The sequence below is a fragment of the Phyllobates terribilis genome, unplaced genomic scaffold (genome assembly GCF_046119375.1).
Source record: "Phyllobates terribilis strain yellow unplaced genomic scaffold, ASM4611937v1 Scaffold_7__3_contigs__length_470593459, whole genome shotgun sequence".
In the NCBI taxonomy this organism is placed as follows: Eukaryota; Metazoa; Chordata; class Amphibia; order Anura; family Dendrobatidae; genus Phyllobates; species Phyllobates terribilis.
The window spans coordinates 259049252-259064651 of record NW_027362767.1 but is presented as its reverse complement, the minus strand read 5'-3'; the positions used below and the strand labels follow the sequence as shown (position 1 = coordinate 259064651).

The window sequence follows — 15400 nt, the reverse complement described above, 5'->3', positions numbered from 1 at the left end:
GTTGGGACCATCAGTTGTGTTGTGCAGAGGTCTGGTGGATACACAGCTGATAGTCCTACTGAATAGACTGTTAGCTGCTTTTTTCTTGCCATAATACAAATTCTAAGTAAAGAAAAACGAGTGGCCATCATTACTTTAAGAAATGAAGGTCAGTCAGTCTGAAAAATTGGGAAAACTTTGAAAGTGTCCCCACGTGCAGTTGCAAAAACCATCAAGCGCTACAAAGAAACTGGCTCACATGAGGACCGCCCCAGGAAAGGAAGACCAAGAGTCACCTCTGCTTCTGAGGATAAGTTTATCCGAGTCACCAGCCTCAGAAATCGCAGGTTAACAGCAGCTCAGATTAGAGACCAGGTCAATGCCACACAGAGTTCTAGCAGCAGACACATCTCTTCAACAACTGTTAAGAGGAGACTTTGTGCAGCAGGCCTTCATGGTAAAATAGCTGCTAGGAAACCACTGCTAAGGACAGGCAACAAGCAGAAGAGACTTGTTTGGGCTAAAGAACACAAGGAATGGACATTAGACTAGTGGAAATCTGTGCTTTGGTCTGATGAGTCCAAATTTGAGATCTTTGGTTCCAACCACCGTGTCTTTGTGCGACGCAGAAAAGGTGAACGGATGGACTCTACATGCCTGGTTCCCACCGTTAAGCATGGAGGAGGAGGTGTGATGGTGTGGGGGTGCTTTGCTGGTCACACTGTTGGGGATTTATTCAAAATTGAAGGCATACTGAACCAGCATGGCTACCACAGCATCTTGCAGCGGCATGCTATTCCATCCGGTTTGCATTTAGTTGGACCATCATTTATTTTTCAACAGGACAATGACCCCAAACACACCTCCAGGCTGTGTAAGGGCTATTTGACCAAGAAGGAGAGTGATGGGGTGCTACGCCAGATGACCTGGCCTCCACAGTCACCAGACCAGAACCCAATCGAGATGGTTTGGGGTGAGCTGGACCGCAGAGTGAAGGCAAAAGGGCCAACAAGTGCTAAGCATCTCTGGGAACTCCTTCAAGATTGTTGGAAGACCATTTCCGGTGACTACCTCTTGAAGCTCATCAAGAGAATGCCAAGAGTGTGCAAAGCAGTCATCAAAGCAAAAGGTGGCTACTTTGAAGAACCTAGAATATAAGACATATTTTCAGTTGTTTCACACTTTTTTGTTAAGTATATAATTCCACATGTGTTAATTCATAGTTTTGATGCCTTCAGTGTGAATGTACAATTTTCATAGTCATAAAAAAAAAAAAGAAAAATCTTTAAATGAGAAAGTGTGTCCAAACTTTTGGTCTGTACTATATATATATATTTTTATATATATATATATATATATTATATATATATATATATATATATATATATATATATATATATATATATAAATCTTGCAAGTTTCACACTGGCCACTAGGCCTGATATTAGACTCTTACTTTCTACTCTTCACATGGGCATTAGCAGCAATAGACTGACTCAGACGCTGCTTTAATAGAAGCGTTGTCTGAGCATGCTGTAGAATGGGAAATTGTTATTGTCAATGGAGGGGAAGGAGGTGAGCTGCGACATCACCTATTGTGAATGGTGGGTCCTGTGTCATCTACTGTATATAGAGGTGTAATCAGTCATTGTACAGAAGGGGGAGGTAATCTGTGACAACACCTATTGTGAATGGTGGATCCTGTGTTATCTACTCTATATAGAGGCATTATCAGTCATTGTACAGGAGGAGGAGGTGAGCTGCAACATCACCTATTGTGATTGGTGGATCCTGTGTTATCTACTCTATATAGAGGCGGTCTCTAACATTGTACAGGAGGAGGAGATGAGCTGTGACATTACCTGTTGTGAATGGTGACTCCTGTGTTATCTACTGTTATATAGAGGCGTTATCAATCATTGTACAGGAGGATTAGGTGAGCTGTGCCATCACCTATTGTGAATGGTGGATCCTGTGTTATCTGCTCTATATAGAGGCGGTCTCTAACATTGTACAGGAGGAGGAGGTGAGCTATTACATCATCCAAAGTGAACGGCGAATCCTGTGTAATCTATTGTATAAAGTGGTGTTATCTGTCATTGGACAGGAGGAGGAGGTGAGGTGTGACATCACCCATTGTGAATGGTGGATGCTGTGTTATTTACTGCATATAGAGGTGTTATCAGTCAATGTACAGGAGGAGGAGATGGTGAGCTGTGACATCACCTATTGTGAATGGTGGATGCTGTGTTATCCACTCTATATAGATACGGCCTCTGACATTGTACAGGAGGAGGACATGGTGAGCTGTGACATCACCCATTGTGAATAGTGGACCCTGTGTTATCCACTCTACATAGAGGCAGTCTCTGAAATTGTACAGGAGGCAGAGGTGAGCTATTACATCATCCAAAGTGAATAGCGAATCCTGTGTTATCTATTGTGTAGAGTGGTGTTATCTGTCATTGTAAAGGAGGAGGAGGAGGTGAGCTGTGACATCACCCATTGTGAATGGTGGATGCTGTGTTATTTACAATATATAGAGATGTTATCAGCCATTGTACAGTAGGGGGAGGAGGAGAGCTGTGACATCATGTATTGTGAATGGTGGATCCAGTTTTATTTATGGTGCAAGAACAATATATGGTCCCTTTGCAGTCCAATAGCTCATCATAGTGCACAATTTTTCCTGCTTTGGAGGTGAAAATGGGCCCCTCTTACCTCTTGGGCCAGCTGGACAGGTTGCACCAATTATAATTATATGTCCCCCCCTGCATTCTGTGTTATCTACTGTATATATAGGTGTTATCAGTCATAGCACAGGAGAAGAGGAGGTGAGCTGTGACATCAGATATTGTGAATGGTGGACCCTGTGTCCTCTACTGTATATAGAGGTGTTATCAGTCATTGTACAGGAGGAGGAAGTGAGCTGTGATATCACCTGCTGTGAATGGTGGCTCCTGTGTTATCTGCTGTATATAGAGATGTTATCAGTCATTGTACAAGAGGATTAGGTGAGCTGTGACATCACCTATTGTGAATGGGGGATCCTGTGTTATCTACTGTATATGGAGGTGGTATCAGTCATTGTACAGGAAGAGAAGGAGGTGAGCTGTGACATCACCTATTGTGAATGGGGGATCCTGTGTTATCTACTGAATATAGAGATGTTATCAATCATTGTACAGGAGGAGGAGGTGAGCTGTGACATCACCTATTGTGAATGGGGGGATCCTGTGTTATATGCTGTATATAGAGGTCTTATCAGGCATTGTACAGGAGGAGGTGAGCTGTGACATCACCTGTTGTGAATGGTGGCTCCTGTGTTATCTACTGTATATAGAGGTGTTATCAGTCATTGTACAGGAGGAGGTGAGCTGTGACATCACCTATTGTGAATGGTGGATCCTGTGTTATCTACTGTATATAGAGGTCTTATCAGTCATTGTACAGGAGGAGGAGGTGAGCTGTGACATCACCTATTGTGAATGGTGGCTCCTGTGTTATCTACTCTATATAGAGATCTTATCAGTCATTGTACAGGAGGAGGAGGTGAGCTGTGATATCACCTATTGTGAATGGTGGGTCCCCTGTGTTATCTACTGTATATAGAGGTGTTATCAGTCATTGTACAGGAGGAGGAGGTGAGCTGTGACATCACCTATTGTGAATGGTGGCTCCTGTGTTATCTACTGTATATAGAGGACTTATCAGTCATTGTTACCTTGACTGTGATGTGAATGACAGCAGAGAAGTATCTGTACAAACAAGGAAGTATGAGTCCAGTATTATTCCTAGTAGCCAATGTTTAAATTGCAGCATTATATATATATATTTTTTTTTTCTACATATATAGATAATGATATGGAGAGTTGAACAAAAAATGAAAGATGTTTTAAGAAATTTAATTTAAGATAGAATCCTGATTTAAACAATAAGTTGTTGTTTGATACCACATTTCTTTTAAGGGGGAAAGATACCTCATTTATCACCTATCCTGTGGATATGGTATGATTGCTTGCGGAGTGGGAATGACCCGTCTGCTGGAACTCCCAGCAATTAGGAGGTCCCAAAGTCTCTTGTGAGATTGGAGCAGTGGTGCTCATTTGTGACCACTCCTCTACTTATACTAGACCAAGTCACGCAGGGGACTTTAGGACCTCATGATCAGTAGAAATCCCAGCGATCGGACGTGCAGCAATCACCTGTGAGTAAGTGGTGAATGTTGCTTATGGGACAACCCTTTTAATAGAAAATTATTTAAAAAAAAAAAAAAAAAAACTCTGAAGTTTTATTTCACAGCTCTTCATAAGAATGCTGAGCTCTGAAATAAACATTTTCTTAGATGATTTATTTCATTATTTCATTTCCATGTCACAGAACCATAGCTAGGAGGAGGGCTATGTGTGCAATGACCTGAGTTGATGGGTGACATCAACATGTGGCCTCAGCCAGGATCCTTAGTTACAGGTCTAGGACAGTAAATTGAATATGTGCCATTTGTGCCCCGGGTGAAGGAAAACCTACCTATACTGCCCTGCAATGTTGTACCCCAGGGACCTTTCATATGTTTGGGATGCATAAAAAAAAATCTATGAATGTCTTTATGGCCAAAATGCAGAATGTTTTTATATAGGGGGTGAAAAAAATGGAAGCCACATTATAATTGCTAATCTATATATCTCTTATGGACATACAATGATAATTCTACCAGCATCCTCGCAAATTATATATCAGAGACTAGCATGAGAGAGTTCTGTTTACTAATGGTAAGTTTCAAAAATATTCATTTTTTTAATTTAAATTTTAACTAAATCTTTATATTAATTACTGTTGGAATCCTCACCGACTGCTCAAAGCAAGGGGCAGAAGAGCTCAAGTGCATGAAATGCCATATAAAGACCCATGACTGAACCCATTGTTTCTTGGTGTGAGCAACAGGTGACGATCTTACTATCTGGACCCCAACAATCAACAGTAGTTAACACAGGTTACAGCATATCAAAAATATTTGAAAAACTTTTGAAATAAAAAAAAATAAAAAAAATAAAATAATTTTTGTAACAACTGGCCCATATATTTTTAATTTCCATGAATGTATTAATGCCAAATATCACAGATTCTGTAAAGTATAAGAATTAATATTAAAGTAAAAGTAATCATTATAAAACAATTGGATATTTACATAACATTTTCAGTCCTTTAAAACTGTAAATATGTTTAATTTAATTAAAAAAAATAACTTTTAATAGATTATTTTAAAATGTATTATTTAGGTAAAAAAAGTTTAAGTCCACGTAGTTTGATGTAAATGTTGCAAAATGAGAAAAAGTGTCCAGCAGTAGCACTTCCAATGACATTCCTAATGTGATATGTAAATCTTTTTAACATTTAAGTGTTAATCTTTTTAATATTTATTTTTTTTGTATGTATTTTGTATTTTTTTTTTAATTCTTCAGCAGATTTGATAAATAATTATTTTCACTTTTGTGCACAATTAAAGAATTCATGAATAAACAAAACATGAACCCTTATGTAAATACCTCAGGCAGACTAATATTCATTATTAGGCAATTTCTCTCCATTAGGAAAATTAATAATTTTTTAATGAGCTCATATTGAAGGTGTAAGACTAATGTGCTCTGCTGTCTGAAGGTATGTGCACACGATCCTTTTTTTGGCAGCGCTTTTAACGCAGCATACTTGTACTGCGTCAAAAGCGCTGCACGCAGGTGAAGCCGCATGTGTTCGTTGAACACATGCGGCTTCACTGCATCCTATCCTTTGCACTATAGAATTTCTCTTGCACGGACCAGCGTCTTTGCAAGAGAAATTGACAGTCCGTCTCCGTGGGTGAGCCGCAGGAGAACAGGAAAGCATAGTGGGTATAGCATTTGTATAAATCCCATCCACTATACTGTAACATCTGTCCGCCATGGATTGCACGCAGCGCACTTCCGCTGCATCCAATCCGCAGCAAACACTGATCGTGTGCACATACCCGAAAAATGTATTATTGCAGAAATGGACTAGTAATGAATAACAATAATTATTACTCATCCCTGAAATGTTACAATGAATTTATTTTGTTCATTCTTATTGTATCGGTGCTTTTAATTTTTTTTATTGTTTTTTTTTTCCTTATGTGACAATGAGTTTCCAAAATATTAAAAATAATTTCTAAAATAAAAATACCAAGACAAAAAAAAAACTTGAGAAATAGAAAAATATATATATTTTTTTTAATAAAAAATGATAAAATTAACTATGTATTTTTAAAATAATAAAAATATAATTTTTGGATTTAATATGTCTACATTTGCTTGTTTTCTTATTACCGTATATGTCACATTCTCCATATTTGCCCCTGATTTTATATCTAGTATTTATTTTTAGGATTTAATATTAATGTACATGTGATATGTAATGACCTATATTCCAGTGCAGTGTGCGTGCTGTATATTCGCTTCAGTGACAATAGAGATATTTGCAGACAAAGCCGAGTGTATGGAGAAGGAGTATGACGTTATCACACTATAACGACTCCCAAACAAACTGCTGTTACCGGGAGATGTCGCCATGTGTATGTCACATACACCTATGTACTAATGGGTCATTATCCAAGCAACGTCGCAAATCGCCCATCTGCAGCTCAGAAAGCAACACTGTCACGTTGCGGCGCTGCTGTTGTGACACTGCATGCAGAGACGCTGCAAACCCTGCCCAAATGCTAGACTGAATATGCAGTGCCGCAGGCTACCCACTCTCCGACATGCAGCATATTTCCTTTAGGCGTGAAACATCTTTTAGCAATCTACTGGCTAAATAAAATATTTGGAAAATGAGGCCATGCAAGGGATTTTAATTTTCTATTTATGCAAATCCCTTCTTAGTAGGTACATAGGTTTATCTGCACTTTAAGACCTAAAATACCTCTATATTAAAGTGAAAATACACAATAGTTCCTTAATGCCTAGGTAAGATACGTAGTAACCCCCCTTTCTAATCTTTCTCTTAGGGGTTCTTGGCCGGACCAAGATTGCATGTGTAAAGGGAGGGAGAACATTTGGAGGACAACTGTTGAAGGTGTGGGCACCTTAAGCCTCATAACAACACCATTGAGTCTTTTCTTATCAAAGTGGATTACTTCCAATTAAGATCTTAAGATCTTAGATCAGATCATTATGATTACAGAGAAGATACATAACTATACTATCAAGGAAGTCTGTCACCAGCATGCACTGATTCCTGTACATTGTATTTCAACAGCTGAGCTAGAGTAGTGCAATTAAATGCACTGAATGATGCCATCCGGGTGACCTGAAAATGCAAGCTCCGCCCCCCTGACTCATTAAAAATAGTACTCTTTACACTTTGTCAATGGGACTTAGCTGCAATTCCAGACAAAGCCTATGGAAAAGAGTGGTGCAGTATTTTTGGCAGACTTTTTTTTTTTATCTAATACCCGAGAAGTCCTTTAAAAGGACTCCAGCCCTCTGACCATCATTTTGAGGGTCACTTACTTGGTACAGATGCACCAATAGCTCATTTCTGGTGGAAAATCTTATAGGTGCCGCCATAGTCCAAACATGACTGAAGAAAACCAGGAGGACCCAGATAAAGATGTCTATGAATTAAAATCTTATATGAAGAGAAGAACAGGAGACTGATATGGCTCCTTAGGGCTTCCTAAAATATCTAGTATATTGGGTTGACTATCTGTACCCATTACATTAATTTTATAAATTGTGACCCAGCTGAAATACTCTGTGCTCCTTTGACTATGTTAATATTCTTACTTACCATAACTTCTTACCAGTCACTCTATCTCTTATCACTGGTTCTTATTATGAAGAAATCATGGCCCATGGGATTATATAGATGGGTCAATAGTAAATAGCAAAATTAGGTCCCTTCCCCTAGTATTGGGTAACTCTACCACACCAATGAGGGATAGTCGGGCCTTTCTGTGTATTCTAAAAGAACATGACCCATAGACTATTACCACATTATTAGCTATGGAGACTTTGGAGAAGGGGAATAAAGCAGGTCCACATTGCCCATGAAATAGGTAGATGGGGGCATAGCTGTGTCAAACCGATAGAACATATAAGCTTTTATTAATGTGGTTGTAAAGGACTTAGATATTAATGGCTGTTCCATAACTTAGGTCACCTAATCAAACTGGTGGGGCAGCGGCACCCAGCTGTTCGCAGGAGGTACACAGTGTATGGGGACAGTGCAGCACCATACACTGTGTAGTGGTTATTGCAGTTTAACTCCCACTGGTTTAAATAGGAAGTGACTTGTAGTGCCTGAGAATGGCCAGTACACTATGTACGGCGCTGTGGTGTTCAGACTTCTGTGTATTCCTGGAGCCAGCAGGACCTCGTTACAGCTGATCGGTGGGAGTCTAACAGCCAGCACCCCACCGATCTGATATTAATGACCTGTCCAAGGAACACCATCCAGTTTTTTCTTATCACAAGGGGTAAGACATCAATATTGTGGTTTTGAACATCCCCTTTAAAATATCGGAGAATGATGTGGTAATTATATCTTCTAATCCCCGCACGAATCCATTATTTAACAGCTTGAATAAATTGTCCAAAAGTTGTGAAACGTGTGGTATTGAGCATGTATCATGTATGTACGATGGCGTACAGCCTACATGTAATTGCTTGGCCAGAATCGTGGACTCAGCAGCATGGTAAGCCATTAATACATCCTGTATATTTTTTGGGGGGTCCAGTCATCTAAGCCGAATCGAGCACAGTGCATTTTCTCAGGGAGCTGAGCAGCCAGCGGGGGGGTTTCCAATCTATCGCATGAGCAATGTCAGCAAAAGCCATGTTGACAGCGTGTTGGATGGAGATGATGGAGCAAATGTCGATGATTTAACAGCAAGAGCTCCTCTGAGAATCGGCACCGCGCGGACACAACTCAAAAAGTTCCAGCTTGTTTTTAGTCTTCGCTAGCCAATTCACCAAGTTGCTGGCCACGTGAGGTGTTCCTGCCATGTGACTCCAAATTGTTGTGAAATCTGCATGAGGAGGGTGTTGTGATTACATTTGCAAAGCTCCAGGCTATTCCCTTGCATTGATTGACTTAACCGTAGGAGATTTGGCCTATGGCAAAGCATGTGGAATGATTTCTAGTACAAAGGTTCGTCTGGTGCTAGTGACACACTCTAGATGTATAAGCACAATGCTGTCATGTTACAATGAGAAGAGAAACATGTCTTAACGTATAGAAATCTACATACAGGTCACAGTCTGAGGAACGATAACGGGGTTAAAACAAAAGTCAACGGGAGCATCCCATACTAACCTTGGACTCCTTTTCTTCCAGCAGGGTTTCGAGCTTCTTCTGGGCGGCTCGACCTTCGTGATCATCGCTGACTATAAGAATGACGTGATTCCACCCAAAAATGCGCATCATCTCAAACCATACCAGCGCCTGATGGGAATATGGAGGAACTGTGCGCAGGAACGAAAGATGTATGCTCTGGAAAGGAAGAATCGGAGAGAAACTGCCTCAAGCACACTGGTAACAGAAAAATATCATTTTATTATACTATGCAAAATATATTACATATACTGTGTGTTATATAAGAATGAGGTGTAACACACCTTATCAGAATATATAGACATCCGGGTTGTCAGCCCGATGACTGGGATCCGGTAGAATCCGGCAGTGTATGAGACTGGTGTCGGCGTCAGGTGATCTGTGGGTGCCGGAGGGTGACTGACCAATATGGCATAAACCTGGACATGAAACATATAAAGAAAAAATAGTAATAATTTAAGTAAATCTGTACAATACCATCTATTATATGCAGTAGAATACTGTGCTAAGGTTTTAGGCAGGTGTGAAAAATATGCTACAAAGTCATAGTTATAGCTATAGCTCAGGATATAGTGTTGTCACACCTAGGTGATATTTTTATTATTGTCTATTTTAAACAGATGTGATTAAGTTATGTTTTAGCTCATTTAGCCTCACATCTTGCTGATAACTACTTATATATTGTGAGTTAGGGAGTTATGTGTGAATACGGGGGATCCCCTAGAATTACTACCACACACTTGCTTATTATCCCTTGTGACAAAGTCACTGGCAGAATACTGGAGGGGAGATACACTGCTCAAAAAAATAAAGGGAACACTTAAACAACAGAATATAACTCCAAGTAAGGGTATGTGCACACGATGCAGAAATGCTCAGGATTTTTTCCTGAGCGTTTCTGCATCTCTCTGGCAGGAAAAAACGCATGCGGATTGTACATGCGGATTGTACATGCGGATTGTACATGCGGTTTCCTGCCAGGGACATGCGGAAATGAAGCGTTCTTCACTTTCATTTCCGCATGCGGCTTGACAAGCGCTTCCCAAGCGATTTTAGCATCACTTGGAAAGTGCTTGTCAACTTTACACTATATAAATCCATGCAACCGGCATGGATTTATATAGTGTGTGAATGTCAAAAAATAAAAATAAATATATACTGTACCCTCTGATGGCCCCCGGTGTCCGGCTTCGCTCGGTCCCGGCTGCCGGCAGTGAAGACTTTAGGACCTTCCGACGTCAGCGTCATGTGACCCGTCACATGACTCTGACGTCAGCGAAGGTCCTTCTTCATTCAACCGCAAAGTGCGGGGAATCAAGCAGGAGTGCTACGCGGGCCGTCAGAAGGTGAGAATATATATATTTTTTATTTTATTCTTTTTTTTTTTAATGGTACCTGGGTCTGGATGAGAGTCCTCTCATCCACACCCGGGTACCATCCGCACATTAGACCGCATGAAAAGTGCATCAACATATACAGTGATGCGGATTCCATGCGGTCTAATGCAAGTCAATGGCGGCAAAAGAGCAGCGTTTCCGCAAAATTAAAAAAAATCCGCATCATGGGCACAGCACATGCGGATTTCAATTGGGGAACATTGCTGCCCTTCTACCATGCGTTTTTCATGCGTTTCCGCGGCGTTTACGCAACTGCAAAAACGCCGCGGAAACGCATGAAAAACGCATCGTGTGAACTCAGCCTAAATCAAACTTCTGTGAAATCAAACTGTCCACTTAGGAAGCAACACTGATTGACAATCAATTTCACATGCTGTTGTGCAAATGGAATAGACAATAGATGGAAATTATTGGCAATTATCAAGACACCCTCAATAAAGGAGTGGTTGTGCAGGTGGGGACCACAGACCACATCTCAGTACCAATACTTTCTGGCTGATGTTTTGGTCACTTTTGAATGTTGGTTGTGCTTTCACACTCGTGGTAGCATGAGACGGGCTCTACAACCCACAGAAGTTGCTCAGGTGGTGCAGCTCATCCAGGATGGCACATCAATGCGAGCTGTGGCAAGAAGGTTAGCTGTGTCTGTCAGCGTAGTGTCCAGAGGCTGGAGGCGCTACCAGGAGACAGGCCAGTACACCAGGAGACGTGGAGGGGGCCATAGGAGGGCAACAACCCAGCAGCAGGACCGCTACCTCCGCCTTTGTGAAAGGAGGAACAGGAGGAGCACTCCCAGAGCCCTGCAAAATGACCTCCAGCAGGCCACAAATATGCATGTGTCTGCACAAACGGTTAGAAACCGACTCCATGAGGGTGGTATGAGGGCCCGACGTCCACAGATGGGGGTTGTGCTCACAGCCCAACACCGTACAGGACGCTTGGCATTTGCCACAGAACACCAGGATTGGCAAAGTCGCCACTGGCGCCCTGTGCTCTTCACAGATGAAAGCAGGTTCACACTGAGCACATGTGACAGAGTCTGGAGACGCCTTGGAGAGCGATCTGCTGCCTGCAACATCCTTCAGCATGAGCAGTTTGGCAGTGGGTCAGTAATGGTGTGGGGTGGCATTTCTTTGGAGGGCCGCACAGCCCTCCATGTGCTCGCCAGAGGTAGCCTGACTGCCATTAGGTACCGAGATGAGATCCTCAGACCCCTTGTGAGACCTTATGCTGGTGCGGTTGGCCCTGGGCTCTTCCTAATGCAGGACAATGCCAGACCTCATGTGGCTGGAGTGTGTCAGCAGTTCCTGAGAGATGAAGGCATTGAAGCTATGGACTGGCACGCCCGTTCCCCAGACCTGAATCCGATTGAGCACATCTGGGACATCATGTCTCGCTCCATTCACCAACGTCACGTTGCACCACAGACTGTCCAGGAGTTGGCGGATGCTTTAGTCCAGGTCTGGGAGGAGATCCCACAGGAGACCATCTGCAACCTCATCAGGAGCATGCCCAGGTGTTGTAGGGAGGTCATATAGGTACATGGAGGCCACACACAATACTGAGCCTCATTTTGACTTGTTTTAAGGACATTACATTAAAGTTGGATCAGCCCTTAGTGTGTTTTTCCACTTTAATTTTGGGGGTGACTCCAAATCCAGGCCTCCGTTGGTTAATAAATTTGATTTCCATTGATGATTTTTGTGTGATTTTGTTGTCAGCACCTTCAACATTCAACTTTGCACAGAACAAAGTATTCAATGAGAATATTTCATTCATTCAGATCTAGGTTGTTTTATTTGAGTGCTCCCTTTATTTTTTTGAGCAGTGTATGAGCAGTGAAACATGGAAGTTTTCTCCTGCATGGTAGGCAGAGAGGGTTAATTAGCCATGTTTAAAAGGGCGTTTTTTATGAGAACAACCATAGAGCGGGCGGGAGGTTGTTCTCCATATCTCCACCTCAGGGTGTGGTCTGGGCTATAAATACCCAGCCTTTTGACTCAGGTGTGGGTCAGTATCTGGAGAGGCTTGCTCCAGGGAGGAGCTTGCATGTGTTGGGCTAAATCTGAACCATGTGTAGTTACAATGAGTGGCTGAGTGGCTGTACCCCGGCCGATGTATGGACTGTACTGTATCTTTTTTTGTTTTGTTTTGCCATTATGCTGAATGGGCTGTGTTTACTTTATGGACTCCAGAGTGGTTTATGACATGTTTTAATAAACCAACCCAAAATTTAAAGAAACAGTGTTTCGTGTCTACCTCCGTGTACAGCCGAGCAAGCCGCTTTATCACAAGTGGTGTGAGAATTGCGGGCCGCATTCCCAGCGAACACGTGTGACTGTTACAAGAGGTGTTGCATGTCCTGCGTGAAGTCTGCCATAAGCCAGTGACGCGCCCAGGGGATGGGGACGACTCGGCGCCCGGGCCTTGCTGTTAGTTTTGGGGGATGCCGCGGTGGCCGGCTCCCGAGGCTGTACCCTGGGGTCACTCTTAAAAAAGCAAGGAATAATGGGGGAAAGGTGTATGGGATAGGAAAAGTTCATAACGCCACCCGTGGTGTCTGGTGAGGGTCACCAGCGCTGCTGCAGTCCTCTGAGGCCGGTGATCTGGCAGCTTAGTTGGTGCGGCTCCTCACAGGAGGAGCGGGGCCTCAGGGCAGCGTAGGAGAGGGGATGCAGGACAGAGGGGACCCAGCCGGGTCAGAAGAAGAACGACAGTTCACTTCAGTACCTTTACTGGTGGTGTTTCAGGCACGATCCAGGGCACTGTAAGGTGAAGGGTGCATTTCAGGACTCTCCCCAGTGAGCGGGTGTGGGGCCTCCTGTTTCCTGCCTTTTCCTGTTAAGTTTATGACCTGTCTGGAGCTAGGCCTAACTTGGTCTCTGTCTTGCACCGGCTTACATGGTGGTAGGGCCTTCTGTTGGAGTTCACACTCTCCGGTCTCTTGGGCCTCAGTGACTCCTGACCCAGGTATTACAGTCAGCTTTTGGTATTCCTGGGACATATAGTTCGCCAGTGGTTCCGGTTGTTTCTGCTGGTCCTAGAGATCCTTGCAGACTCGGACTCAGTGTCCGGTATATGGTTGCAGGGTGAGCTGGTTAAGCTCCTCTTCCCCCTATGTAGCTCGCTTACTCCACTTGCCTTCGGACACGCTCGGGGCCCTCACTAGGCTTCACACTGGCAGTAGGCCTCGCTACTCTTCTCCGCTCTTATGGCGTCGGCACGCCTTAGGCTCACTAACCTGAGCTCCTTGAGTCTGGGCTGTCTCTAGAGGGACTGGAACTTCCTCTCTGGGTGCAGCAGACTGACTGTAACTGGACTCCTTACAGACTTCAGACTTACTCCAGACTGAACTGCCTAGCTCCACCTTCCCTATTTATATCCCTAATGGGCTCCCTCTTGTGGTCTGAGGTGGAAGGTGGAGGTGTGTGCATGCTACGAGGGCCTCTTGTGGAGGAATACGTCCATGCACCCCTCTAGGATCTGTGGCACCAATGCGCAGCAGGGCGCCACACCAGCAAGTGACGTGGGACAAAATGGAGGATCTAACTAAGCATCTGGTGCAAGCACAGCAGGCACAGCACCAGCAGCAGCTACAGCAGCACAGGGAGCAGCAGCAGCAATAGCAGATGGCGCAACAGGAGACCATTAGGCTGCTTATGCAGCAGCTCCAGTTACAGCAGCAGCAGCAACAGGACCAACGCCGACAACAGCTGCAGCAAATCGATTTGCTCACTGAGGCGATTTGTGCACAGTGACAGCTCCAACGCTAAGGTCCTTAGGCGGCGAGGGGAGCGCTGCAGAAAATGACCCCGGGTGACGACGTAGAAGCCTTTCTGACGGTATTTGAGAGGGTCGCCGAGAGGGATAAGCTTCCACCAGAGCAATGGGCAGAGGTGCTGGCACCATACTTGACGGGAGAGTCCCAGAATGCTTACTATTACTTGGCCTTGCAAGATGCCAAGGAATATGAAAAATTAAAACCTGAAATTCTGCTGCGCTTGGGGGTGATGGTGACTGTCAGGGCGCAGTGGGTACACCGCTGGGCGTATTACCATAATAAAACCCCTCGCTCTCATATGTTTGACTTACTGCACCTGGTCCAAAAATGGCTGCAGCCGGAGTCCTCTACCCAGATGGTAGAGCGAGTGGTTATGGACCGAGTCGTGCATTCCCTGCCAAGGCCAATACAGAACGCTGATGAACTGGTTGTTCTGGTTGAGAGGTATCAGGGGGCCAAGGATTCCTTGGGAAAGCAGCCCACTCCATACTGGGGAACTCACCAGGGGGCGTAGGCCCAAAAAGGGGTAGGGCGTTCAAGGTCCAAAGGGGTGGGGGAGGCAATGTCCAAGATCCCTGTGGGAGATATTATATGTTGGAATGTCACGGCCCAGGCCCTATAGCCGCCCGCTGCCCCCTGACCACAGCGCAGATGGACTGTAGCCTGGGACACCGGTGTTCTTACTGTGTCTACCCCACCTGCAGTGTGGACTATCAGCCCGGTGAGGGGCCACAGTCATGTCCCGAGACCATAAATGGGGTACTGGTGGCAGGACTCTTGGACTCAGGGAGTTTGGTGACTCTGATAAGGGCCACACTCCCACACCAGTTGATCCCCGGGAAAAACGTGGGTGCACGGTGCATTCTCGGGGATGCCAAGGATTACCCTATTCCAA

The 15400-nt window shown here is 43.9% G+C and overlaps 1 protein-coding gene across 12 annotated transcripts in view; it reads right to left on the bottom strand.

The window, feature by feature from the left end:
* The window catches only part of GRIN1 (glutamate ionotropic receptor NMDA type subunit 1), a 120024-nt gene that overhangs the window by 89592 nt on the left and 15032 nt on the right, over positions 1–15400 (bottom strand). For all 12 annotated transcript variants that reach the window (XR_012247439.1, XM_073640483.1, XM_073640484.1 and 9 more), the window contains exons 2-3: positions 9612–9746; positions 9310–9486 (exon numbers count right to left, since the gene is read on the bottom strand). Coding sequence is in view for 11 of the 12 variants with exons in the window: in XM_073640483.1 (XP_073496584.1) it covers positions 9310–9486; positions 9612–9746 (312 nt within the window). In the remaining variant the exon portion in view is untranslated. The remainder of the gene's footprint in view (positions 1–9309; positions 9487–9611; positions 9747–15400) is intronic.